Here is a 27,820-nt window from a genome sequence, read left to right as displayed (position 1 = left end):
CCCCCCCCCCCCCCCCAGTGGCCTGTGTAGCTGCATCGAGTATTCCTAACATGGAGCAGTACCTAATTCTTACTGCCTACATTTTGGGAAAGTCTGTCAATTTGCCTTATGTGCTTACTGTGGGAAAATCTAATTAATTATTTTAATACAAATAACTATATGCAAAATGCATGATTAACCCTGAATTAAGTGGCAACTACCTGCAAAACCGGTTAATTAAAAAAAGGGTAGCATTAGAGCACCAAATAAACTTTGCCCCCAAAACCAAAGGCTTCATATTTACTAGCGCTAATGTAATGTATATACATATGGAGTCTTACCTGAATGCTCCTGACATTTGAAGCTGGCTGTTTTGACATTTTTAAGGCAGATACTTATCCCTGCAAGTCAACAAAGAATTAATAATAAAAATAAATTATTATGGGCTACAGTGACATTCTAAAAGGAGGGCTTGATTAACTACAATTTAATCCATGGTGCTTCTTGACAACTATGTTATCAGTCCAGATTGTCTTTCGGTTTCAGTTTCAGAGTTACTAAGATACATCCACAGAATACTGCAAGGCACTGCGACAAACTGAGCCTCCCTAGTGAATTTTTCATAAGCCAAAAATTAAGAGAGCTTTTGTAATACAATAGTACTGAGACATGAAGGCTGCAATCCAACACTCACTTACCTGGAAGTAAACCTCATTGAACTTAATGTGACTTACTTCTGAGAAGACACGTATAGAATTTCCTTGCAATTGTTCCAACAACAGGCATATATTCATGGAAGCAGTACTGAGCAAGAATCGTATAATTTTGCTTCATGCTTTAAACCAGAATTCAAGAACCTCATAATTGGAACTTGGCTTAAATTGATACAAATGTGATTTGCCTTACAAGCAGTCTCTGAGTTATGAACCAGATAGCTTCTGTATGTTTGTTCTTAGCCCAGCCCTATATATCAGCTTTAGATAGAGCAGGGAAGGGTTAACACCCTTGTGGTGTTTCTTTTTCTGTCTGTGTCCCGTTCAGAAGATTTCACCCCATTTTCTATTCATGTGATAATTTTTGTTGTTTATTTGTTCAGCTGCTTGTGACCTCATGGACCAGCCTGCACCAGAGCTCTCTGTTGGCCGTCACCACCCCCAGCTCCTTCAGTCAACCCTGTGATGATTGGATTTTGAAAGATTTGACTTTTTGTGGAAACAAGTATTGGAGATAAAGCTTCAGTTAAGATACTTTCCCCCCATGATTACTCTTTCAGAAGTGAATTTCCCTTCCTAGAAGTAGATTCTGCTCACTTTCTGTTGTCTCACCCTCATTCTTAACTATGAGTCGCTTGTACGTCAGATGTTTGTAACTTGGGCACTGCCTATATTGACAAAATCAAACCATTAGACATGTTCATTAACTTCAAACTCTGAAGTATTGTTCTCAAGAATCAAAGAAAATTGCAGTCTGAAAGAGATAAACTACTCAAAAACCTGATACTATGGACTTGTGGAGAAATATTACTTAAAATCTCGGCCAGAAAATTCACATTGGGAACACACTTTCCCACTCTGTCTTGTTTCATTAAATATGGCACTATATATGGGTGTTCTTTTCAGTACTCATTTTTGCTGTGAATATTGTGATCTTAAAATTTAGAATTAAACTGAATTCACACAAATAATGTGCAATCAGATCTAAAACTGCCTCACGAAAGGAACATGCAATACAAGAATACAGGATTGATTTTAACAGAGGCAACCTTTCTTTCATGCCAGTTTCTGCTGACCTCATTATTGCCAGAGAAATCAGGACAACAGAATGCCGACTGAGTAAAAATAGACAACCTTCTTGGGCTGCATTCCCTACTTGCGTTTAGAAAAACTTCTGATTATCAGATGTTTAGGCATAAAACTCGAAAGGCCTTTCAATATTTTCATGTCTGGTAAAGGTTAAGCTGGCACAATAGATGGTACTTTCCTGTCTTCCTTTTGCACTGGGAATACATCTATATATGAAAATTGTGCAGAAGCATCCATATATACAGCTGCGCCTGTACCTTGGGAAGTCTGACTTGGCCACGGTAGTCCACGCTCTGGTTACATCCCGTTTAGACTACTGCAACGCTCTCTACGTGGGGTTGCCTTTGAAGACAGCTCGGAAGCTCCAACTAGTCCAACGCTCGGCAGCCATGATTTTAACAGGAGCGGAGCACAGGGAGCATACAACCCCCCTGTTGCGCCAACTCCACTGGCTACCGATCTGCTACCGGGCAGAATTCAAAGTGCTGGCATTGGCCTTTAAAGCCCTAAACGGTTCGGGCCCAAGCTACCTATCCGACCGCATCTCTGCCTATGAACCCACCAGGACTTTGAGATCTTCCAGGGAGACCCTGCTCTCGATCCCGCCTGCTTCTCAAGCTTGGCTGGCGGGGACGAGAGATAGGGCCTTCTCGATGGTGGCTCCTCGGCTGTGGAACGCCCTTCCTACAGACATTAGACTAGCACCATCTCTAATGGTATTCCGCAAAAAAGTGAAGACCTGGCTGTTTGAGCAGGCATTCCAATAATTAGTGCAATGATTGGTTAATGAACACTGGAATGGAACAATGGATGACGAATCTGGAATATGTTTTTGATGACGAGACGACAGTGAATGGGTATTGTAGTAACTGTTTATTAATTGTGTAATGTGTTAGGTTGTTAACTGTTTCTATACTGTAGCACTGAATTTTTGCTGTTCGTATTTGTTGTGAACCGCTGTGAGTCGCCTTCGGGCTGAGAACAGCTGTATATAAGTAAGGTAAATAAATAAATAAATAAATAAATAAATATACCAGAATGGGTCAGTATTGCCCTCTCACACCCACAAGAAACAATGAGTTTGGGGGAAGAAGCTAAGTTTGTGTTGTGCCAGATCTTGCCTGTAGACAAACCCACTACGGGTTTGTCTACATGCGCTGTCTAGCCCATGTTGAGAGAGAAGTCCCTCCTGGATGTCTACACGGTATCCAGGGATTTCTGGTTCTTAATGCAAGGGAAGCTAGGTTAAACCCCTCCTTTTTCCTGGTCATGTGGGAACCTCTACTGATGTCCGCATGGAGAATCCATGATGACCATTGGGCAGTGACAATGGTAACACAAAAAGTAAGGTTTCAGCCTGAATTGATCATGTAGACTTCACCCCACCACCACTGTGGGTGTGTAGTCGACACTTCCAAGGCCAATCTTGAGCATTTCTGCTCTGAAGCATTTCTGTCCTAGACTGGCTATGAAATAACTGATGTTGTAGATGCATCCTAAGTCAGTGAAATAGATGGGCATTGAATAACTTCATATCTTCCTTAGTCTTTTGCAGTATTTAATTGCCCCATCGCCATGTTCCTCAATCCACTATCCTTCTGGTTAGTGGTGATGGCAGCTATAATACAACACACCTGGAGAGCACTTTGCCAGAAATGGGTGGTTCAGGCTGTATCTACACTGGATATAATCCCATTTATGAATCCAGACCATCTTCTTTAAACTGGATTATATGAGTCTACACAGCCATATAATCCAATTTAAAGCAGATAACCTGGATTCAGAAATTGGATTATTTGGCAGCGCAGATGGGGTCACAGAGGGAAGGGTCTGGTATAAACAAGATTACTTTCTTTATGTAACTCTCTGAAATATTTGTTTGTTTACTTGTTTACTTATTGCCATTTTTGTCCCAGTTCAGGACCCAAGAGGGATAGAGCAGAAATAAGTTAGACCTTTCTCTTTAAACCATAAATCCTAAAAGCAATTGAACAATCTGCAGCAAATTTTCTAGCCCTTCTGTAATACTATACTACTAGTCATGGAGAAAAAACAGATGTGGGGGAAGAAAAATAAAACTCAGTCAACTGTAGCCTTCAAAACTTTATTAAGCATCCAATGAATTGATATAAACAACACAAAATGTTAAAATACACTTTCTAGGAAATAAGCTGCAAAGGCTGACACAGCCTTCAGGCATACAGATACTTCTCTCATACCTTACCTTTTATGACCTGTGTCTACCATGGAAGGCAATGCCACTACTCTTTCGGTTTGGAGCTATTTTAGCAGGCGTTTTACTTTGTATGTAAATAACCCTTCAATTCCTGAGTTGGGCTGAGAAGTAGCAAGATATCAAAACAAGGAAGGCAAAAATGAAGAAATATCTTCTTTGCTTTTTCTAAAAATAAGTCGTGAGAGGGATGATGAAGCAGGTGCAGCTGTTTAGCACCATTACTTCTTTTTCAATTTGTTTTAAGTAAGTTGTTAGTGATGAAGCATTTCCACAATTTCTATCTTTCATAATGCTATCCTAACAGCAGTCAGAAAGGAACTAGTAACTCAATCCTTTTCTCCTTGCTGCATGTAAAAAGCTGGCATGAATGCTACAAACAGAAAGATTTACTGTCTTCCCTATTAAAGACCTAGATAGAAATGACACCATTAGGAGCCTAGCCAGTGCTGAAAGCCGGAGGAGAAAACTCCATGACGAGACTATACTGCTTGCAATGCATTTGAAGTTCTTTGCAACTGCAAAGTTAACTACTCACATTGTAGCAATTAAGAAATATTCCTGATTTTACAAAGTGGCTGTGATAGCTTTGCCCTAGAATAAACCATTTCGAGAAAACCCCAAGGAAAAACATATCATACTTTTCATTCTTTTTTAAACCACTGACACAATGCAGAAACCACATAAGATAATGCTATGTCTCAGAACCATGTTCTCATGTTCAAATCATTCCTTTAAAATTCTTGATGACTATAAAGCACTGGTTACAACATCTTACATTAAGCATTATTGATCTGACATGGAGAGGTGAAAACTCAGGGAAATGGAGTTCATTCATTGACCTTCTGGTTGATTCCCAAGTCAACCATTTAAATACAGTCCTGCCAACACAAATCTTATTTTCTGCTATGTACCTGTTTGTTTTTATAATAAAAGTTCCCAGCGTCAGGAGGGTGACAAGGTTTGATGTGAGTGAGACGCCTTCTTCGGTCAGCTGAGCAATTCTTCCCTGTGGCCAGAACAGACGAAGTCCTTTATGCCTGTGTGTACTACCGACCGAGTGTCCTTCCAGCACTGGAGTAGAGCTGGGTTTAGACGCCAAGTGTAAAAGAGAATTCCTTTCATAGCTTACAGTTGTTCTTCCTAAATATAGAGTCAGATTCATCCTGTAACTTCATTCCCTCCCAGTTAAAATCAGGGCTCGAGTGTCAAGCAGTAACGGGCTGGCGAATTCACCTTCAGGTGATATTTTGCAGTCACACTGGCAGCAGAGAGCTGCTGGGACCTTTGAAATTTAAGATGGTTTTGTAACTTTTGCCACTTTCTTCGTGTTGTCAGACAAAAATATTATCTCAAAATCCAGGCTTGCTTCCCACTTGCTTTGAAGTCTTTTTAAATACCAACTAATTTTTTCATAGGTTTTAAAATGCATGATTGCAAAGTATAAATCGGTTGGGTAGTTTTGTGTTTTTTTTGGAAGGGCAGGGTGATGCAGTTCTAAATCGGCTCACTCCAAGGTTTGCTGGTCCAATAACAGACTGCATATAATAACAAATACAGGGAAAATGGGAAGCTGTAGCTAAAAGTACCTTTAATTACATTGTACAAAATATTTACAAAACTGGCCACCTCTTTCTACACACAATATAGTATAAAATATAATATAAAATGTAATATGAGTTTGTTAACAATCTACAGGATCCCTTGTACATTATTAAATGTCATAGAATCATAGAATCATAGAATCAAAGAGTTGGAAGAGACCTCATGGGCCATCCAGTCCAACCCCCTGCCAAGAAGCAGGAATATTGCATTCAAATCACCCCTGACAGATGGCCATCCAGCCTCTGTTTAAAAGCTTCCAAGGAAGGAGCCTCCACCACACTCCGGGGCAGAGAGTTCCACTGCTGAACGGCTCTCACAGTCAGGAAGTTCTTCCTAATGTTCAGATGGAATCTCCTTTCTTGTAGTTTGAAGCCATTGTTCCGTGTCCTAGTCTCCAAGGAAGCAGAAAACAAGCTAGCTCCCTCCTCCCTGTGGCTTCCTCTCACATATTTATACATGGCTATCATATCTCCTCTCAGCCTTCTCTTCTTCAGGCTAAACATGCCCAGTTCCCTAAGCCGCTCCTCATAGGGCTTGTTCTCCAGACCCTTGATCATTTTAGTCGCCCTCCTCTGGACACCCTCCAGCTTGTCAATATCTCTCTTGAATTGTGGTGCCCAGAATTGGACACAATATTCCAGATGTGGTCTAACCAAAGCAGAATAGAGGGGTAGCATTACTTCCTTAGATCTAGACACTATGCTCCTATTGATGCAGGCCAAAATCCCATTGGCTTTTTTTGCCGCCACATCACATTGTTGGCTCATGTTTAACTTGTTGTCCACGAGGACTCCAAGATCTTTTTCACACGTACTGCTCTCGAGCCAGGCGTCCCCCATTCTGTATCTTTGCATCTCATTTTTTCTGCCAAAGTGGAGTATCTTGCATTTGTCACTGTTGAACTTCATTTTGTTAGTTTTGGCCCATCTCTCTAATCTGTCAAGATCGTTTTGAATTCTGCTCCTGTCCTCTGGACTATTGGCTATCCCTCCCAATTTGGTGTCGTCTGCAAACTTGATGATCATGCCTTCTAGCCCTTCATCTAAGTCATTAATAAAGATGTTGAACAGGATCGGGCCCAGGACGGAACCCTGCGGCACTCCGCTCGTCACTTCTTTCCAAGATGAAGAGGAAGCATTAGTGAGCACTCTCTGTGTTCGTCCACTTAACCAATTACAGATCCACCTCACCGTAGTTTTGCCTAGCCCACATTGGACTAGTTTCCTTGCCAGAAGGTCATGGGGGACCTTGTCGAAGGCCTTACTGAAATCCAGGTACGCTACATCCACGGCATTCCCCGCATCTACCCAGCTTGTAGCTCTATCGAAGAAAGAGAGCAGATTAGTATGGCATGACTTGTTTTTGATAAATCCATGTTGACTATTAGCGATGACTGCATTTGTTTCAATAGTTTAACTTCAGTATTGAGACTGTGAACTGGTACTTTTAAGATGAAGATCCCTATGAATTGATGTTGTCCTCTTTGCCTATACAGTAGTACCTCTACTGAAAAGTGTCCCGATTTAAGAGCATTTTGAGTTAAGAGCTGACGCTTGGCCCAGAGCAGTGTTTTGCTTTAAGAGTGAGCACCAGAGGGAGCGTTAGCGCAGGAGTACAGAGCTTAAGGGCTTCAAGGGAGCAGCCTCTGTGCCTCGTGCTCTTATCCATTTTTGGAGGTTGCTAGCCGCTTTGCTCTTGTCTACTTTGAGGAACTTTGGATTCGTTGATTTTGTATGGTTTTTATATTCCTGGAATGTTTGACTTCGTGAAGAGAGAGAGCAAGAGAGGGACAGAGGCTATGTTATTGTTCTATGTGAATGTGCATTTATACATTATTTGCTATTTATAAAATACATTTTCTTATTTAAAAACAAGTAACAAAAAGAAGGGGGGACACACACGGATTAAAAGAATTTCAATGGAAAATTAACTTTGAGATAAGAGTGTACTGGTTCCTGAAACTGCTCAACAGAGCTCTCCATGTAAGAAATAATTATGCTTGTCCACACCATAACTTTTAAAACAATTTGATCTTTCTTTCATCTATTTCATGACTCACTCTTTCTTGGCACAACAATAGCCTTATTTCTTGTTTCCAAAGCCTAACATGAGGCCTGAAACAAAAGAGAGCCTTCCCCCTTGTAAGAGTTTAAAGCCTAACACGAGGCCAAAGCTTAACTCCTAAAATGAGACATGCAATAAAATGTAGGCCTCAGTATATGATGATACAGTTAATGAGTGGAATTGTCTGTGCCTTCCTGGGCTGAGAGTGTGTGACTCCTTCAAACAACAATTCATTAAGCATTATTTTAAAGGAAGGAGTTGTCTGCAACCTTCCTCTGTGATCTAACAATCATGACTTGAGGTTGAGAGAGCGTGACTGGAGGGACTTGTTTAATTTTTGCTTTTTATAGACTTAACATGGGAATTTGGTTAACCAATTCATGAGGAAACCAGGGGTTTTTTTAATCTGAAAAGTTTTTTGGGGGGGGGGGTAACCCCCCCCCCCATGGCCACAACCCTGGTAATGAGATGTCTTGGTGAAGGGGCTAAGTCTAAACATGAATTGCACTGTCTCATATACACCTTATTCACATAGCAGCGTGGAGGTCATTTTATACAGAAGCTGCAGCCCATGAACTCAAACAGCTTCCTTCCAAAGAATGGTTTTGCAAACCAGCAAACACTATTTTTATTTGTAAAACATCAAAAGGCTCATGCAACCTCTATGGGCATGGAGGGCAATTTTGCTCTTCTTCTGTAGACCCACACGTCCTACACCAATATATCCTCCAACTATCCCAATTTGGAAGGAAGAGTCTTGATGAATCCTCGGTTATCCTGTTTTCTCAGCTGCTTTTAAAACATCCCGCTTTATTTCTCCTCCTTTCGCTTTATTCTGTCCTTACCGCAATTGCAGCAAGCAACAGCCCCATCTAAACTGACAATTTAATGCAGTTCAAAGCTACCTTCAAACTGTGATGACCAAATAACAAATTTCCATGAAAGCCTGCGAAAGAATGTTCTAAACACATCTCCATGTTTGTGTCATCGCCATCTAGGCCTCAAACTGGTTCCAGGATTACTTATGTAATCATCTGCACAGTGAAATCACATTCTTCCAAACTGGTTTGAAACAGCATTAAATGGTCAGTGCAGATGGGTCCTACATTGCCTGCTAGAAGCAATTCCCCATCAGAGACTTCCTAGTGACATATCTTGAAGTTTATGGGCCTGCGAGCTCAGTTGAAACTTTATCAGAAGTGATGCCAGCAAATTTTTGCCAGGGAGCTCCTTTTGGCCTTAGATCAAAATGCAGCATTTGTACTTAGTTAATCCAGAGCAGGAGAAAGATGGAAGCAAAGCCTGGCGCTTCACAAAGGGCTAGGGTAAAAACAAACTGCTTCAGTCTTTCTCCAAGCTTGTATCTTGTTTCTCAATATGTTTCCCCATCTTGACTCCACAGTCGGACTGTGTATTGTACCAGATATAAACATTTCTTTGGAATGTGGCACAGAGATAAGAAGTTACATTTGGAAATGTACTGTAGGTGCATCTACACTGTAGAATGAATGCAGTTTGAGGCCACTTCCACTGCCATGGCTCAATGCTATGGAATCTTGTGATTCTCCCTCCTGACCTTCAGGGGAAAAAAACTAAAGCCATTGCTGTGGGACCAAGATTTTGATCAGTAAAAAGCACAGTAAGAGACTACAAATAACAGAATGATTACTCAGATCTGGATTTTGTGATTTTAACTGAAGTTTTAATGATTTAATGTTTGTGTTTTTACTTGGATTGATTTTAATGCAGTTGTTTATTTACCAGTATGTATATGTATATACGGTATTGAGTTTTGCCTTTGTGAGGCCGCCCTGAGTCCCCTTCAAGGTGAGAAGGGTGGGATAAAAGTGTGGTAAATAAATAAATAAATAAATAAATAAATAAATACAAGGTCCTTAACTGCTTCTGCCAACGAGTGCTGCTGCTTCACCAAACTACATATTCAGGGTTCCAATAGCATTGATCCCATGGCAGTTAAAGTTGTGCCAAACTGCAGATGCATCCTGTGAAATGGTGGGAGGTATGGACATGCTATGTCACTAAGTATTTGCCCATTAGATAAAATTGTGGCGGAAATAAAAATTAAACCTATGGACTAAAACAGAAATGTGGGACTATAAGATACCTCTACTCTGTCCAATATGGAATTTATAATTGTTTTGTTATTTATTCAGTTACTGAAATTTTTCAGTGTGCACACATCGCTTTTCATATGACACACCTGTCAATTTTGAAATTCACATTCTAGTAATATACTCTGAAATTAGGTTGATTCAAAAGCCTTTGAGTGATTGACTTCTTCGCAAGTACAGTTGTGATGGCATGCCGGGGGGGGGGGGGGGGGAGGAAAACTATATGTCCGGCTGTCCCCGGTGGCTATCGGTATACCCTCCGATGTACTTCAGTTCTTTAAAATAAAGACTCTTGAGACAGGATTAAAGTTAACCAAAGAAGTTTATTGGAAACAAAAGGCAAAGTTAACTTCAGTCAGAGTTCTTGAAAGGCAAATCAAAGTAAAATATTACAAATATTACAAAGTTTTTTGATTGAACTTAGTTGCACTGGTAATAAACACTTGACTATATTCGTCAAATATGAGATAAAACACTTGACTATAATTGTGGTAAGTCACTTCGTAAAATAATGGACTACTGAAAGTAAAATATTGGACTAAAATGGTAAAGCACAGAACTACAACAACTATGTGGTAGAAGCACAAGCTATAGTGACTATGAGGTATAGACACAGCTATGATGGTCAGTACTAGCTATGCTGATAGAATCATAGAGTTGGAAGAGACCTCATGGGCCATCCAGTCCAACCCCCTGCCAAGAAGCAGAAATACTGCATTCAAAGCACCCCTGAAAGATGGCCATCCTGCCTCTGTTTAAAAGATTCCAAAGAAGGAGCTTCCACCACACTCCGGGGAAGAGAGTTCCACTGCTGAACGGCTCTCACAGTCAGGAAGTTCTACCTCATGTTCAGATGAAATCTCCTTTCTTGTAGTTTGAAGCCATTGTTCCGTGTCCTAGTCTCCAGGGCAGCAGAAAACAAGCTTGCTCCCTCCTTGCTTTCTGCTATCCTGGAGACTAGGACGGTATGGTATAGTACAAGCTATGTTGGCAACAGAAAGGTAAAAGCTATATTGGTACATACACAGCTATGATAAGATATATACGTGCTACAGACTGCCTGTTGAGATTGCCAGGCCAAGGAACCCAGACAATTTCTGGCCTTCTCTAAAACTCTGACCCAGAAGAATAAGCCTTTCAGGCAAGTTCTGAGGCAAAAGGCTAAACTAACCGAGCCAGGCCTCTAGGGGTTTTTAAGCTCCACCCCTAAAACTAAGGACAAATTGAAAAGTCCACACCGAAGGGAGGACAAAACAAGGAAATGAAACAGAGGACGGGAAAAAGCTAGGCCAAGACATCGCAACAGTAGTCTCACTTATCCAACCTTCTGTATTATCCAACGCAATCTGCCTCCCGTCTAGATGTTAAGCTGATTCAATACATTGCGATGTTTTAGTGCCATATTCGTAAATACAGTAATTACCACATAACATTACTGTGTATTGAACTGCTTTTTTCTGTCGATTTGTTGTAAAACCTATTTTGGTCCTGAATTTGTAACATCATAACATAATTTGACAATTAATAGGCATTAATTGTGTGGTGGCCTCACAACTCCAGGTATTCTTGGTAGACACGGATTATCTAGACCCGGCACAGTCTGGCTTTAGGCCGGGACATGGTACCGAGACAGCCTTGGTCGCCTTAGTGGATGATCTGCGCCGGGAGCTCGACAGGGGGAGTGTGTCCCTGTTGGTGCTGCTTGACCTCTCAGCGGCCTTCGATACCGTCGACCACGGTATCCTTCTGGGACGCCTCGCAGGGATGGGTCTTGGAGGTACTGTTTTGCAGTGGCTCCAGTCAATCCTGGAGGGTCGATCTCAGAAGGTGTTGTTGGGGGACACCTGTTCAACCCCACAACCATTGTCTTGTGGGGTTCCTCAGGGCTCAATATTGTCTCCCATGTTGTTTAACATCTACATGAAGCCGCTGGGGGAGATCATCCGGAGTTTCGGGGTACGGTGTCATCTGTACGCGGATGATGTCCAACTCTGTCACTCCTTTCCACCTGCTACTAAGGAGGCTGTCCAGGTCCTGAACCGGTGCCTGGCCGCTGTGACGGTCTGGATGAGGGCGAACAAATTGAAATTGAATCCAGACAAGACAGAGGTACTCCTGGTCAGTCGCAAGGCCGAACAGGGCATAGGGTTACAGCCTGTGTTGGATGGGGCCGCACTCCCCCTGAAGACACAGGTTCGCAGCTTGGGTGTGACCCTGGACTCATCGCTGAGCCTGGAACCCCAGGTTTCGGCGGTGACCAGGGGAGCATTTGCACAGCTAAAGCTTGTGCGCCAGCTGCGCCCATACCTTGGGAAGTCTGACTTGGCCACGGTAGTCCACGCTCTGGTTACATCCCGTTTAGACTACTGCAACGCTCTCTACGTGGGGTTGCCTTTGAAGACAGCTCGGAAGCTCCAACTAGTCCAACGCTCAGCAGCCATGATTTTAAGAGGAGCGGAGCGCAGGGAGCATACAACCCCCCTGTTGCGCCAACTCCACTGGCTACCGATCTGCTACTGGGCTGAATTCAAAGTGCTGGCATTGGCCTTTAAAGCCCTAAACGGTTCCGGTCCAAGCTACCTATCTGACCGCATCTCTGCCTATGAACCCACCAGGAGTTTGAGATCTTTCGGGGAGACCCTGCTCTCGATCCCGCCTGCTTCTCAAGCTCGGCTGGCGGGGACGAGAGATAGGGCCTTCTCGGTGGTGGCTCCTCGGCTGTGGAACGCCTTTCCTACGGACATTAGACTAGCACCATCTCTAATGGTATTCCGCAAAAAGGTGAAGACCTGGATGTTTGTGCAGGCGTTTGAGTAATTTAGTGCAATCTGGTAATGGAACATAGGAATGGAACAATGGACGACGAACCTGGACTACGCTTGGATGATGAGAAGATTGGGTACGGTTGTTTTTCGTAATATTTGTGCATTGTAATTGCTTATTGGTAATTTATGGATAATGTGTTAAGTCAATTGTTATATGTTGTATGGAACCACTGCTGTTTCTACTGTTTTTACTGTTTGTGAACCGCCGTGAGTCGCCTTCGGGCTTGAGATACAGCGGTATATAAGCAAAGTAAATAAATAAATAAATAAATAAATTTCCTTAATCCCTCCTTATTATTCAACATTTTTGCTGATCCAATGTTCTGCCGGCCCGTTTAAGCCAGACTCTACCATATAAGCTGGCCCTACGTTGGCACTCTATATCCACGGACTCTGTATCCACGGATTCAAGTCTCCAGACCCTGAAGGTATGACTTCCCAAAGAGAAACATTTATTTTACCATGTTATATAAACAACAGTTTGGCTCCTCAAATGAATAACCAGGTGCTGTGGGTTATATTTCAGAGGAAGAATATATGGGAAAGCCGCCTCCTTAAGAAAAACCTGCCACAGTTCATCAGAGTCACCTTTAAAACAAGACTACAATTCCCAGCTTCCCTTTATATCTTCCGGCTCACCAATAGGGTCATGCCAACCAGCACAGGTGTGTGACGTCACAATGCCAGTCCTTCCAACCCAATGGATTGCCAGCATGAGAAAGCCAGAAAAGAGAACGTGGCCTTATTGGCTCCTCTTCTTTTGATTGACATGCTCATATTACGCCAAAGAGAAGCGGCTCACAGAGCGGCCAACACTTCCGGCATCCACATCATCCGCTTAAAAGTTTAAATAAAAAAACCTAAAAGATGGAAAGAGGAAAAATAAACCATGAAAGATGTTTTTGAAATATTCTTTCAATACACTGCCTTCATAGACAAACTCCGCCCGGCTGCATTTCAAGCCCTCAAGGGCGAATGGGAACCCGAAGTCGTGATCACAGCATTCAATACCAAACAAGGAGATCACATTGTTTTGGTGCCTTACCCGGAAGTCGTCCCTGTGGGAAACACAGCCACTGTGTAGAGTTCCGCGCAGCTTTAGTTCCGAGGCTAGCAAAGTGAAAACTCGGCCTGCCCTTTTTTATTGTGACCCGGGCGCGGAGATGATTCCCATGCCGGTGGTGGTCTGCGTGCTGGGCGGATGGTGCGCCGTTTACCTGGCCGACACGGCGCTGAAGGTGAGCCGGGTCTCGGCGGGAGGAAAGAGCCCCTGGAGAAGGCGGCTGCCTCAACCGGGGGGGCTGCACAGCGTCTCCCTCTTTTCCTGCTGCCTTCTCCCATGCCCAGCATTACTGTCTTTTCTAGAGAGTCATGTCTTCTCATTATGTGATGTGGCCAAAGACCAACAATCCGTTTAGTCGCCTTGGCTTCTAGGGAGCTTTCAGGCTTGGTTTAGTTGTCTTTTTATCAGCCCAGGGAGTCACTCTGGACTGGGCTCTGACTTCCAAGAAGCACTGCTTGACTATCAAGCAAAAAGTGGATGCTAGAAACAATAACATACAAAAGCTAACTGGCACAGCTTGGGAATCACAACTAGATACAGTAAAGGCATCTGTCCTTGTGCTTGATACTCTGCTGATTATTATTATTATTATTATTAATAATAATAATAATGTATTGTTGAAGGCTTTCATGGCCGGAATCACTGGGTTGTTGTAGGTTTTTTCGGGCTATATGGCCATGGTCTAGAGGCATTCTCTCCTGACGTTTCGCCTGCATCTATGGCAAGCATCACTACCTCTGAGGATGCTTGCCATAGATGCAGACGAAACGTCAGGAGAGAATGCCTCTAGACCATGGCCATATAGCCCCAAAAAACCTACAACAACCCAATAATAATAATAATAATAATAACAACAACCTGGGCCACCCCCGTCATTAGATATACTGCTGGGATTGTGAACTGGATGCAAGTAGAGCTGAATGATCTGGACAGAAAAACAAGAAAACAGATGACAGTCCACTACGCATTATACCCACGTAGTCGACAGACTTTACCTGCCCAGAAAATCAGGAGGCAGAGGGCTTCTGCAAGTGAAACAAACTGTAGAAGAAGAGAAACACGCACTGGCAGATTATGTGAAAGGCAGTCAAGAACCAACATTGAGGGAAGTCAATAGTAGTAAATTGCTTCAAGTGCAAAAGACAAAGAGGGAATACCGTAAAAACACAATCCAGAGCAGAAGAGAAAACTGGCGAAAGAAGGCTCTCCATGGACAGTTTCTGGCAAAAATTGAGAGCCAAATTGACAAAGAAAAAACATGGATGTGGCTCACAAATGGAACTCTGAAAAAGGAGATGGAGGGCCTGATTCTGGCAACCCAAGAACAAGCCATTCGAACCAATGCTATCAAAGTCAGAATGGAAAAGTCGACAACAAATCCCAAATGAAACAATAGATCACATCCTGAGCTGCTGCAAGAAGATTGCGCAGATAGATCACAAGCAGAGGCATAACACCGTTGCTCAGATGATTCATTGGAACTTGAGCCACAAATATCATCTGCCTGCAACAAAGAACTGGTGGGATCACAAGCTGGAAAGAGTTACAAAGAATGAACACGCCAAACTCCTCTGGGACTTCCGGATTCAGACAGACAGTTTTGGAGCATAATACTCCTGACCTCACAATCATGTTAAAATACAAAGTATGGATTGTCGATGTCACAATCCCAGGTGACAGCAGGATTACAGAGAAACAACTGGAAAAGCTGACTTGATATGAGGATTTAAAGATCGAACTGCAAAGACTCTGGCACAAGCCAGTAAAGGTGGTCCCAGTGGTGATCGGCACACTGGATGCAGTACCTAAAGTCCTTGGCCTGCACTTAAACACAATCGACGCTGTCAAAATTACCAGCTGCAGAAGGCCACCTTACTGGGATCTGCATGCATCATTCGCCGATACATCACACAGTCCTAGACACTTGGAAAGTATCCGACATGTGATCCAATTCAACAGCCAGCAGAGTGTCTGCTGTGGACTCATCTTGTGTTTCAAGTAATAATAATAATAATAATAATAATAATAATAATAATAAATTTTATTTATAACCCGCCATCATCTCCCTAAAGGGAACTCGGGGCAGCTAACACGAGGCCAAGCCCAAAAATAATACAGCATAATTAGACATAAAACAACAGAGAAATACATCATAACAAAATATATAAAATAACAAATAAAATAAACAATATAAAATAGCATAGTAAAATCAAACAAAATCAGTTGTGCAGGTTTGTGGTAGGAGATGTGGTGACAAAGGTAGGTGGGTCCCAAACTGTTCAGGTGAATATGCATGCCCAGTGTGGAATACATCTCACACATTAAAACAGTGGATGGATGTGGCTCTTAATGAGACAGTAGGCTGTTAGAAATGGTGGGAGTTGAACTTAAAAACACCCAGTGGGGCGAAGTTTGCCTATACCTGCTTTAGCCAGTATTTCACCACCTGATATCAGTTGGGAAGTAGCAGCCAGTAATGAAAGGACCAAGACATTGACATCTCTGATCCATCCTTTGTACGGATATCAGCCAACGACTTAAATCAGTGGTTCCCTTTTTTTGACCAGTGACTACTTTAACCAGGGACCACTCTCCAACATTAGTACCAAAAGGGTTACAAATCAGGTTTTGGTCAACTTTAGATTCAGTTTGGTTATTTGGGGTGCTGATTCTGAAAATTGCATTGTTTAGAACACAGCAGTACAGGTTTCTGAAACAGAACATATGCCATCCAGTAGTCGCCATCTGCTCACTCACAGAAAACCATATTGAATAATCTAGAGCTGATGTGATAGTAGTAATCTTTTGTGGGTAGTCAGCCTCTCCCCTCCCGACTTCCCCATTGCCTCGGCACTATAAGAGGGTTTTGCAAGACCAGTCACTCGTCACCGCATGGTTTTGAGGCAACAGTGTAGCAATGGTGAGGTTGCGGACCATATTTTCGTTCTTGTGGACCACAGGTTGGGAACCACTGACTTAAAATCAAGAAACAGCTTCCCAAGATACAGAGATACTTGCAGGAACACCTCAGCAAGCGAGAGTCCAAAAGTGCAGGGTAAAATCTGGAACCTCAATCAGTGGCTGAGACCAGATGAGAAACTCCCTCCTGGGCACACACAAGACTGGGTGACTTGGAAGGCGTTGAAGAGATTGTGCTGTGGCACCATGAGATGTGAGGGCGATCTGGCTGCGACATCTGTCACCCCATTGATCGCCAGGGTTGATTTGGCTGATCTGGATGGCTAGGCGGGTGTCCCCTTCCTCCCTCACCGCTCCATGTGCGTCCCTCCCGAAGCTGCGCGCTCAGTGGAAGAGGACGACGTCCCAGGTATAGAAGGAGTGTACCGAGGTCTCCAGTCTTCGGTCCCGGGTTTACGATAGCTGCGCTCCCCTGCTAGAACCTCCAAACAAGCTCAAAAGAGTTTTTAACTTTTTGTGTTTTTTATACACTATAACTGTATTCTCAACTAGCTTCCGACACAATTAAAAAAAAACCCAGCCTGCAGTACTATCCATAGATCTCTCCTGCAGCAATACATTCCAAATGAGTTGATTTTCTTCCTAATCAGCTTCCCCCGGTCCAACTTTCACAATAATTCAAGGAAATGGGAAATACACAATAGCATGCACAATCCAAACTATACAGTAATGTCTGTATGCCATGGATAGAAGAAAAACAAAAATTCAGAACCATCCATCATATAATTTGGATTTTCTACTAATATTTCTATTTTCAAATCAGTTCAGAGAAGACACTAATAGTCTACATGCTGCAAAATTTGTCCAAGGGTTAACACCAGCGAAATCTGGTGTTAACCCCTGGGCCAGTGGGCAGATTTCACTCTTTCAGCCTCAGAGGAATGACAACCCCCTATGTCTAATCTTTCCAAGAGAACTCAGTGATAAGTTGAAAATGATTTGAAGCCACACAACAGCAAGAACAGCTACCCATGGTTATCTCCTCTTCAGTCTGGAGTGGGGATATATTTTTGACCTACTGAATGTTCTGAGGTCAAGCTCTTTGTCCGTAGGCATTTATATCCATGAATCTAAACAGTATTGGTATTTCTCAGGAAGGAATGTTTTTAATTGTAGCGGCTAATTGAGGATCATATTTTCCACCTACCTCACTCCATTATGTTCTTGGTTCTTCAAACTGGAGCTAAGAAGTTTTTCAGGGAACCAACTCAAATGTACTGCTTAATGGCTATCTGCCATGAGAAGTTTTATCCTTCACAGCCAGTCATTTCTTTCCAAGGAAATTCCATACTTAAACTGCAGTTTTCAAGTGCCAGCTTATTTATCCATATTCAAGTACCCCTTTGACAGGAGACATTGTGCAGACCTCATTAAGTAGCAGTTGGCCAAAATTACAGCATTTTATGTGCTTTCTTCAAAAGGAGAAAATGTTCTGTATAGCTAGGATGTTGTGATGTCTCAAATTTGGTTGTCTTTAAAGAGATGATTAAGATAAATTTGTGGAAGATTAGGCTTGCAATAATTTCTAATCAGGTGGCTTTATGATATTAATATATAGAAGTGAGGGGAGTGAAGGGGCAATATCATTTACTAGGGAACTTGTAAGAGATAGTACTTGTAGAATTCCTAGAGGCATTGAATTGTTGCCTATGTTAGCCACCCTGAATCCCCCCCCCCCCCCGGGGTGTGTGTGTGTGTGAGAGAAGGGTGGGGTAGAAATGCTGAAAATAAATACATAAATAAATCGAGGTATCAGGTTGGCCCTTGAATAGACAGAATACCAGGCTATAGAGCCTTTCAACCAAATCTAGCATGGATGTTCTTATATCTTGATACAATGCAAAAAGAAGAATAGCAAGACAAACTAAACATACAAACAAAAAAAGTGAAAGAGTTACAAAGAGATGTATTTGTGCGGTCATAATCTTAACCTGAAATCTCCTAAAATTCCTTCTCTGTTTTACTGTGTTTCCTTTCTCTTCTAGTCATCCTCCTCCCTAAAGGCATCTTATGAGGATTGGCTCACATACTATGGGCTGACTGTGTCTCCATTCCACATGCGATGGCAGACAGCTCTTTTCAACCGGCTCTTCTACAGCTGGGGAAGATGGAAGCCCCATTTGCTTTACCTGTGGTATTGTTTCAGAATTGTACTTCCTGCATGTGTGGGACAATTCGTGGAAATTCTTCTATGTCCTTCAGAATCAGATTGCTTACATATTCTGTTGCTAAATAGAGTACTCTTTTGTTTTAATCTTGAATAGCCCTTTCTTTGGCTTAAATTACAATGAAAGCGTGTTCCTGATATGGAAGACTTGGGTGATAAAGGAACTCCCCTGGTAAATGGTGAATGTGCTGGCTGAGTTTCCCAAATTGATCACAGAGCTGGTGTTGACTTACGATACTGGAAAGAGTGTTTGGAATTCCAAAATTGCAAATACTCCCAAATCTGAAAATGTCCGCATGGGTGGTTGAGATGGTGACACCTGGTGTACACAAACATTTGTTACTTGCACAACATTATTAAAAAATAGTGTATAAAATTATCCTCAGGCTATGCATATATGAAACATGAATGAATTTAGACATGGGTCCCATCTCCAAGATACCTCATTATGTACATATATGTATTAACAGGTATAACACTTCTGGTCTCAAGCATTTTGGATAAGGGATACGCAACCTGTATTATACCATTGTTATTTGTTTCAGGTTTAACATGGGAATGATTTTTGGCATAGCTGCTATGTTTGGTTCTGTTATTCTCCTGGGGAAGACACTGCTGCAGACTCTCTCGCAGATGTTATCTGAATCTCCTGCAGGTCAGAATGATCAAATGCTGCAGGTTGTGGTGAGTTTTATATATTTTTTGTTTCCAAGTCAAACAATGCAATACCGTGTTTCACTGCCTAATAGTCACAATACCCCCTTCCTTTGGAGGGGGGAAGGGGGTACGACTATTGTATGGTGAATTTTTTTTTTTTTTTTTGCAGCTCCTGGGCTTCACCTGCAGGCGAAAGTTGCAAGGCATCCCTTGGCTGGTGCAGTGGAGGGAAGCCCTGTAGCTCTCGCACCTTCATCTGCCTGTCCACCTGTCCATTGGAGCTACAGGCGCTTCCCTCAGCTGCAGAGCCCCATAGCTCCAAGGGGTAGGCACATGGGCATGGTGTGTTTGACCGTTATGTGAAGCATAATGAAATACCAAAACTAGGACCTCAAAAAGGGATGTGTAACTATTATGCAATGACAACTATTATGCGATGAAATATGATATTTACTTTAACAGGAAAAAATTAAAACCTGGCTGTATAAGCAGGCGTTTGGTGAGTGACAGAAGTCCAGTGTAACACCTCATCATGATATATAGACATAAACGAAGCAGATAAATGGGGATTATTGGATTGCTACAATGTTCAATATATTTTATGATATTTACATATATAATTATTTAATTTGTATTTATGTCTATTGATTTTAGTTAATTACAATGTGTATTTTTATGCATATTGTGGCTCTATCTCACCTTGGGGTGATAGATAATAATAAATAAGAGACCTCAAAGGCCATCTAGTCCAGCCCTCTGCCATGCAGGAATACACAATCAAACCACTCCCACACCATTTTTGTTATATTTTAATGTTTTACTCAAAAGCATTTTAGGCTGATTTTTCACACTCCACCATTGTGTTAAATTTTAATTATTAGTTGAAGAAAATACAGAAATAAAAATGAGACTGAGGAAAAAGAAAGATTAGCATTTATTAAAAAAAATTAACAAAACTGTAAGATACAGCACCTTTGGCAGGTTTTTCTCCTGATGTAGAAATGAAATACCTTTGCCTATCATATACCGTATTTTCTGTTGTATAAGACGACTGGGCTTATAAGATGACCCCCAACTTTTCCAGCTAAAATGCAGATTTTGGGATATAATCACCGTATAAGACTACCCCTCTTCCAACGGACACCAAATAAAAATTTTAAAGCATCCAATTTGACTTCAATATGGTAATTTTCCTATTACCGTACCTGCTTTTCTGCGTCTCAGATTTTGCACATGCGCACCTGCGCCGCTTCACTGCAGTCCTCAGGAGCAAGATCTGAGAGGCAAAGAAGCAGGTACGGTAATAGGATACAAGGGTGGGCCAGACAGATGAAAGAGGCGTGTTTTTCTGGGCTACTCTATCTCTGTTTTCCATACCTCGTATATCCTGGAGGCTTGCAGCTTGCTCCACCCTTCACTTACACCTTCCTGGTGAGGCACCCCTCACCTAGTCATCGGGACCGTGTCAAATCACTTCTTTTCACAAGTCCTGGTGACTGGACTTTCTTCTTCTGTACTTGTACAGCGCTGCCCTTGCTGCTTTCATATGGTCACCACATATAGCAGGGATGTGGCCGCAGCCGTTTTTGAGCTCCCCCCACCATGTGTGGCGACCACAGAGTCTTCCGTTCGGCTCGGAAGTTTCAGCACACGCCCTATAAGACGACACCAGCGTATAACCCCCAACTTTTGAGGAGATTTCCCTGGGTTAACAAGTAGTCTTACATGTCAGAAAATACAGTACTTTTTACACATACAAGCTTTTTGAAATAACCAGAAGTAGCTTCACTTGAAGTTAGGATACAGGTTGCCATATTTGTCACATCAGCTTGCTATACATCAGTAAGTATTAAAAAGCAGAACCTAATTCACAGATCAAATATGTTTTCCTTGGTCTCACAGAATTACCACTTGGTTTATGTTTCCTACTAAAAAACATTCAAGTTCCAAAGGTTCTGCTTGTCTGTAAGGTTATTATTTGTAGCATCTAGAAATATCAGGATTACTTGTGGCTGTTAAAACAAGAATGAAGTATCCTTCCTATACCCTATTTCTTTTCAGATCTCTCTATACCAGTGGTTCTCAACCTGTGGGTCCCAGATGTTTTGGCTTTGCACTCCCAGAAATCGTAACAACTGGTAAACTGGCTGGGATTTCTGGGAGTTTTAGGTCAAAACACCTGGGGTGTTTTGGGGTGTTGGGAACCACTGCTGTATAACTTCTGTTTGTTCAGAAAGGAAACTAGTGGGCCGTGGGAGCATGTTTAATGTATGGCATACTTAGTACTTAGATCTAAAGATGCCGATTTTTAAAAAGAATGTGCTTTCTAAATTAATGCCCAAAGCTCCAGCATTTCTGGAAATGATAGTGATCTGCAGCATTGGCACTGACTTCCTGTTGTTTGTGTATTTCTAAAGCCACCAAATAGCTATCTGACTAGTGAAAAACACATATTACAAAACTAAAACAAATGCAAAGACACCAACCTAACACATACTTACATTAACATATCGATACTACACAACTGCAGAGACAATTTGACAAACCTCTCACTCATTGCCTGTTGATTTTACCCCTTATTATTATGATTTTTAGATAATACTATATAACTACACTTCTATTTTAATAACATTCCTCTAATTCATAAATCCATTGACATTTGCCCCCCATCATTATTGCATCTGCCAGTACGTACATAATGCATATACCTTGCTGATTTGGGGAGATTTTAGGCATAATAATCCAAAACATAACATTCCCAGATTTTGATTAAGAGCATTCTCTTTTGTGAAATGGTTTCCAACAGAATACAGGAAGTCATGATTTTGCTGTCTTGTGTCTTTGGAAAACAGGTGCCTGGTGTAAATCTTCCCATCAGCCAGCTGTCCTATTTCTTCACAGCCATCCTCATCAGTGGTGTCATACATGAAGTTGGCCATGGGGTGGCAGCTATTCGGTAATACAGTCCACTTTCCCTTGTTTCATGACAGTAAAGCTTTCTCAAAGCATTCTTGTTCACCGATAGTTATAGTATAGAGACAGTATATGAATTTTGAGAAATAATTAAAAAAAAACGAATTGAAGAAAGGAATGGAGGTGACAGAGAATCAACGTTTCATTTTTTTTCTTGTATCACTTGTTACTTTGGAGTACTGAGCATCTCGATGTTGCTGGCTTATTAATCAAGCTGACTGTGCTTAAATATCAGCATGCTGAGCTCCATATACCTGGAGTTTGTTTCTAAAAGGCACAATTTAAAAAAACTGAAAAGCGAGTTATAGGAGGTAGCATATGAGTTATGAGTAAAATATTATATGCAGATCAAAACTATCAAATGTACCGGAGCACTTCAGTACAAGGCTTGTAAGTGCATTATATAGCAAAAGAATATATATCCTCAGCATGTTTTTTTCTGAATCCGATTCAATTGGCTCATTTTCAGTAGATTCATGCAAGATTTTTAATTGAGAAGACTACTTAACATATTACTTAGTAAATTAATGTAACAAAATCATAATATTAACAGTGTAGTTTTCTTTGCATTTTAATACTGATATGTAAGCCAAAGCATTACATTTTCCAAAAAAGATACATTTACAAAATTCAAAAACAGAGTTGAGTAATATCTTTATGGAAATATTCAAATAATATTAGGAAGGCGGGTTTTCAAGTTTACAAAAATACATATGTTTCTCACAACTTATGTACTTTCCCCTTCATGTCGCCTCTTTTGCTGCCGGATGTGGGTTTGCAGAGACATAGAAGTCAGGAAGTCCTTGGTTTGAATCTCACCTCTATGATAGACAAGCCACTGTTTCTCACTTTCCCATTTCTCATATCTGAAATGTAGACAAACTGAAAGTTGACTGTGCTACAGGGCTGTTTTAAGGACTTTAGCTAGGTAGTGCACATGAATCATTTTGTTTGTTAACAAAACTTATTTATATTTGGTCTTCTTTTAACTGTGTGTTTTAAAACTGTTCTTCATTTTATTGATAACTTAGTTGTACTTTTAACTTTTATATGTTATAATTTTTAGAAGGAGCCCCTGGTGGCACAGTGGGTTAAACCACTGAGCTACTGAATAGAAAGGTTGGCGGTTTGAACCCAGGGAGCGGGGTGAACTCCCGTTGTTAGTCCCAGCTTCTGCCAACCTATTAGTTCGAAAACATGCAAATGTGAGTAGATCAATAGGCACCTCTCTAGCGGGAAGGTAACTGCGCTCCATGCAATCATGCCAGCCACATGACCTTGGAGGCGGCTAAGGACAACGCCAGCTCTTCGGCTTAGAAATGGAGATGGGCACCCACCCCCCCAAAGTCGGACATGACTAGGCTTAATGTCAAGGGGAAATATTTACTATTTTTTAGAATTGTATCTGTTTTAAGGTATTAGTTACCTTTAGTTCTAGACTATAAAAAGGAAGAATAACACCACCACCAATAAACAATAAAATGCTATACAAATTATTCCTTGCCTCAACCTGAAGTGAATTTGTTCTCAGTGAAACCACTGTTAGTATTTATATTGGTATAATAATGTGCAGTGTGTACAAATTGCTCTTTAACTCAAGTTCCTTTTTTAGTTTTTGAAAAATGTCATCTGCTGTTGCAAAAACAACTTCTTTTATTTTCTTACAGAGAACAGGTTCGGTTCAATGGCTTTGGAATTTTTATATTTATTGTTTATCCTGGGGCATTTGTTGATCTCTTCACCACCCACTTGCAACTAATTTCTCCAGTCCAGCAGCTTAGAATATTTTGTGCAGGTAAATGTGCTCTCATGGCTATGTTGCATCTAAATTTGTGTTACTTGTTATTTTGAACATCCGAGTGTTCAAGATGGAATCTGATAGTATAAAGACTAATTAACCTAGAAAACATTCCTGCACTATTGTTTTTGAATTTCTAATGTAAGGGTGGGTGGGAAAACTTTTTCCATACAGATGTTCTATCTAATCATGCAAAACTGCTCTGGGCATCACAGCAAAGATTGAAGGATTGTGGGAGTAGTCCCAAACATATGCAATGCTGAAGGTTACCCTCACCAGTTGCTAAGATGTCAAATGAGCTATAAAATGTTGTCGCTGTTTCCAAACCTTTTGGCAAAAAGAACCTCAAATGGAGAATGAATTTTTAATGCTGTGATCTTATTCAGCAACCTCAATATTGTAAACTGGATCTAAGATTTGTAACTTCAGAGGAATGCAATATTCCTGAATGCAATATTCCTGCTTCTTGGCTGGGGGTTCGACTGGATGGCCCACGAGGTCTCTTCCAACTCTTTGATTCTATGATTCTACAGTCACAGATGGTTGAGCGTGACCCCAAAAGTCTATCTTTTCAGCCTGACTGAAAAGCCAACTGAAGGGTTTTTAAAATGTTGAAGATCAGGACACTGGGGAATGATATCAGTTGGTCACATCATCACCATTAGCAAGTTCCATAGAAATCTCAAAATTGTATTGCTGGTGAACAGGGCCTATGCTTTGTCGAAGGCTTTCATGGTCAGAATCACTGGGTTGTTGTAGGTTTTTTCGGGGTATATGGCCATGTTCTAGAGGCATTCTCTCCTGACGTTTTGCCTGCATCTATGGCAAGCATCTTCAGAGGTAGTGAGGATGCTTGCCATAGAAGCAGGCGAAACGTCAGGAGAGAATGCCTCTAGAACATGGCCATATAGCCCGAAAAAACCTACAACAACCCAGTGCCTATGCTGTAAATTTCTCTACTCTTAACTACATTGTAACACTGTGAGAACACCAATGAGCTGGAGAATTATTGTGCAGTGCAATCTGTTTTGCTAATTGTGAGAGAACATTAACGCCAAAATTGTATGTTGGAATGGCTTCAAATGGAAAATGAAATAGTTTAGACACCCATTTAATTTGAGCTCTTGCCATGAATATTGACCTTGTGGAGGATTACTGCTCTGGCAGAATTTATGCAGCAGTTTTGTTTTAAGCCAGATGTCTTTTAAAACACTTTTAAGGAGAGAGAATTTCTGTATTATTATTAGAGCAGTTAGTAATGGAAATGAAGACAAATACTTGGCTACACAGTTAAAAACAGGCTAGTTTGTTGATTTTCATCATGGCAACTCTAATCCCTGGGATATCCCAAGACATTAGTTGTGACTAATTTAGGAGGGGAATGGACAAATATACTTATAGAAAAGATCATTATCCTTACTTTTTGCTCATCAAATAGCTTGTGAACACAAATGAGGTGTTTTTTTCAAAGCCAGTAAAACATTCTATAAAAAAGAATGGCAATGAATTCTTGTAGTTTTTAAGAAAGATATATTTATTCATAACAAGTTAGAAATCTGTAGAAGTTTGATTTATTGGGAATAAATTAGGACAAGGCAGCATGTTAGCGCCACATTCCCTGATTACTAAGGCCCCTTCCACCTGGCTGTATAAAATCCACATTGAACTGGATTATATGGCAGTGTGAACTCAGATAACCCAGTTCAAAGCAGATGTTGTGGATTGTCTGCCTTGATATTCTGGGTTATATGGTTGTGTGGAGGGGCCCTAAGAGAAGTGAATGAACCACAGATTTCTTGTCGAGAGCGGATGTACGTATTTCTCTAACAAACCAGAGAAATAAATCTGGAACAAACAAATGTTACGGAAGAACAAATGCCACAGAACTCTGTCTTGTGTGTGAATGTAATCTCTGTGTTAACTTTGCCTGTAAGCCTAGGACAAAAACGTGGAGCATCTCTCCCCTATTTTTTTATTGCAGCATTTTGTAAAATTATACTTGCAAGAAGAAATTACTCATTCAAAGTATGTACCTTAAAAGGTGTTATTTTGCTTCAGCAAATAAGCATGCTTGGGAACTAGTCTCATTGAAATCAATAATAGATACTAATAATGTTTACCACCTAATGTTTTTGAGGGTTTAGAGTGACTTTATCTATATGTTAAGAAATATTGTCACATTAACAACTATGTTGTATTATTGTAGAAGGTGTGGCCGAGTCAAGAAAGGAGCTACTAATTTTCCACTTTACACCATTGGTTACAATCATTCAGTAGGACTTAGGGCCCTTCCACACAACCGTATAACCCAGAATATCGAGGCAGAAAATCCCACAAGATCTGCTTTGAACGAGGTTATCTGAGTCCACACTGCCATATATTCCAGTTCAAAGCAGATAATGTGGGGTTTTTTTCAGCTGTTTGAAGGGGCCTTTGTTTCCAAATAAATGTGAACAGGATTTTATTACCTATGTTGCTATGTTTGATTTTTTGTAAAGAAACACAACATTGAAGAGTCTATATAACTATCTTCATCGTTCATTTTGTTCGTAAATATTCTGCTGTCATGTGAGTCATATGCTCCTTCTTTGATGGTAAATGAGATAGCTTTGTTTGTTCAAACATTAGTCTTGCTACTCAAAATACTTAATCACTTTGGTAAACCAAAACTATTATAAAAATAGCCAACTTAGGAGGCAGGTTTGGTTCCCATTCATTCTTGGGACACCCCACTGCTTTACTGTGAAGTGCTATTTATTTGTTATTTATTTATTGGATTTATACCCTGTCTTTCTCTTGGATGGGATATGAATGTTACATGTACCTGGAAGAACTCTCAAACATACCCTTAATTACTGTTATTCTTTGAGATCTTAACTTTATTTATCCTACATCCTAAAGCAGAACATACCTGAATTTCTTCTTTTACTTAACAGCCTGTTACTCAAGTAAAATTAGGCCAATCATAATATGTTGAGTGTAGTCTAGTGAGTCTTACAGATAACTGTTAATGTTTGTTTTCTTGTCTTTCAGGAGTTTGGCATAACTTCGTGCTTGGAGTTGCAGGCCTTGTGGTTCTCTTCTTACTGCCAGCTATTCTTTTTCCATTGTATTACACTAATGCAGGGGCTCTTGTCACTGAAGTCGCAGAGGTAAAGGTCATGAGTAACTCATTATTTGGAAAGAGTAATGACAAGCATTTCTCCCAAGTGAAATTATTGTCTTTGCATTAATCATACCATAGATGTGATGAAAGCAACTCATAAGAGTCAATCTGCCCTGCTTGTCAAATGCTGCATGTATTATTCAGCTGATGTCTGCCTTTAATCCTGTGTATAGCCCTAATTATGGTTGATGCTTTAATCTTTAAAACAATATAAAATTAGGGATTTAAAGAGGAAATGTATAATCAGTGCAATACTTTAGAAAAGCTGATTATCTTGTTCTTCTGGACAAGTGGCACATTGGCCAGGTGTATTGCCTAGGGCTTTGGCGATAATTGGGAGCCAAATTGATATTTTACTACTAGAGAGGCCTTTTCAC

General features: G+C 41.0%; 2 protein-coding genes across 4 annotated transcripts in view; one reads left to right on the top strand and one right to left on the bottom strand.

Moving 5' to 3' along the window:
• SMPX (small muscle protein X-linked) overlaps window positions 1-5,115 on the bottom strand; it is a 38,556-nt gene extending 33,441 nt beyond the window's left edge. Inside the window, exons 1-2 of one of the 3 annotated variants that reach the window (XM_067466781.1) lie at window positions 4,929-5,115; window positions 321-380 (exon numbers count right to left, since the gene is read on the bottom strand). In XM_067466781.1, the coding sequence (XP_067322882.1) occupies window positions 321-359 (39 nt within the window). In that variant the 5' untranslated portion in view covers window positions 360-380; window positions 4,929-5,115. Of the gene's footprint in view, window positions 1-320; window positions 381-4,928 lie in introns of those variants that run through there. The other 2 variants (XM_067466780.1, XM_060770098.2) reach the window with 2 other exon arrangements.
• An 8,569-nt stretch (window positions 5,116-13,684) lies between these two features.
• Window positions 13,685-27,820, top strand: part of MBTPS2 (membrane bound transcription factor peptidase, site 2) — a 29,604-nt gene continuing 15,468 nt past the window's right edge. Inside the window, exons 1-6 of the mRNA XM_060770099.2 lie at window positions 13,685-13,878; window positions 18,668-18,816; window positions 19,395-19,533; window positions 22,359-22,462; window positions 24,147-24,274; window positions 27,311-27,429. Of these exons, the coding sequence (XP_060626082.2) occupies window positions 13,804-13,878; window positions 18,668-18,816; window positions 19,395-19,533; window positions 22,359-22,462; window positions 24,147-24,274; window positions 27,311-27,429 (714 nt within the window). The 5' untranslated portion in view covers window positions 13,685-13,803. The remainder of the gene's footprint in view (window positions 13,879-18,667; window positions 18,817-19,394; window positions 19,534-22,358; window positions 22,463-24,146; window positions 24,275-27,310; window positions 27,430-27,820) is intronic.

The sequence above is a fragment of the Anolis sagrei genome, chromosome 3, assembly GCF_037176765.1.
Source record: "Anolis sagrei isolate rAnoSag1 chromosome 3, rAnoSag1.mat, whole genome shotgun sequence".
Classification (NCBI taxonomy): domain Eukaryota; kingdom Metazoa; phylum Chordata; class Lepidosauria; order Squamata; family Dactyloidae; genus Anolis; species Anolis sagrei.
Note: the sequence above shows the minus strand (reverse complement) of the source record. Positions and strands in the feature narration are given on the sequence as shown.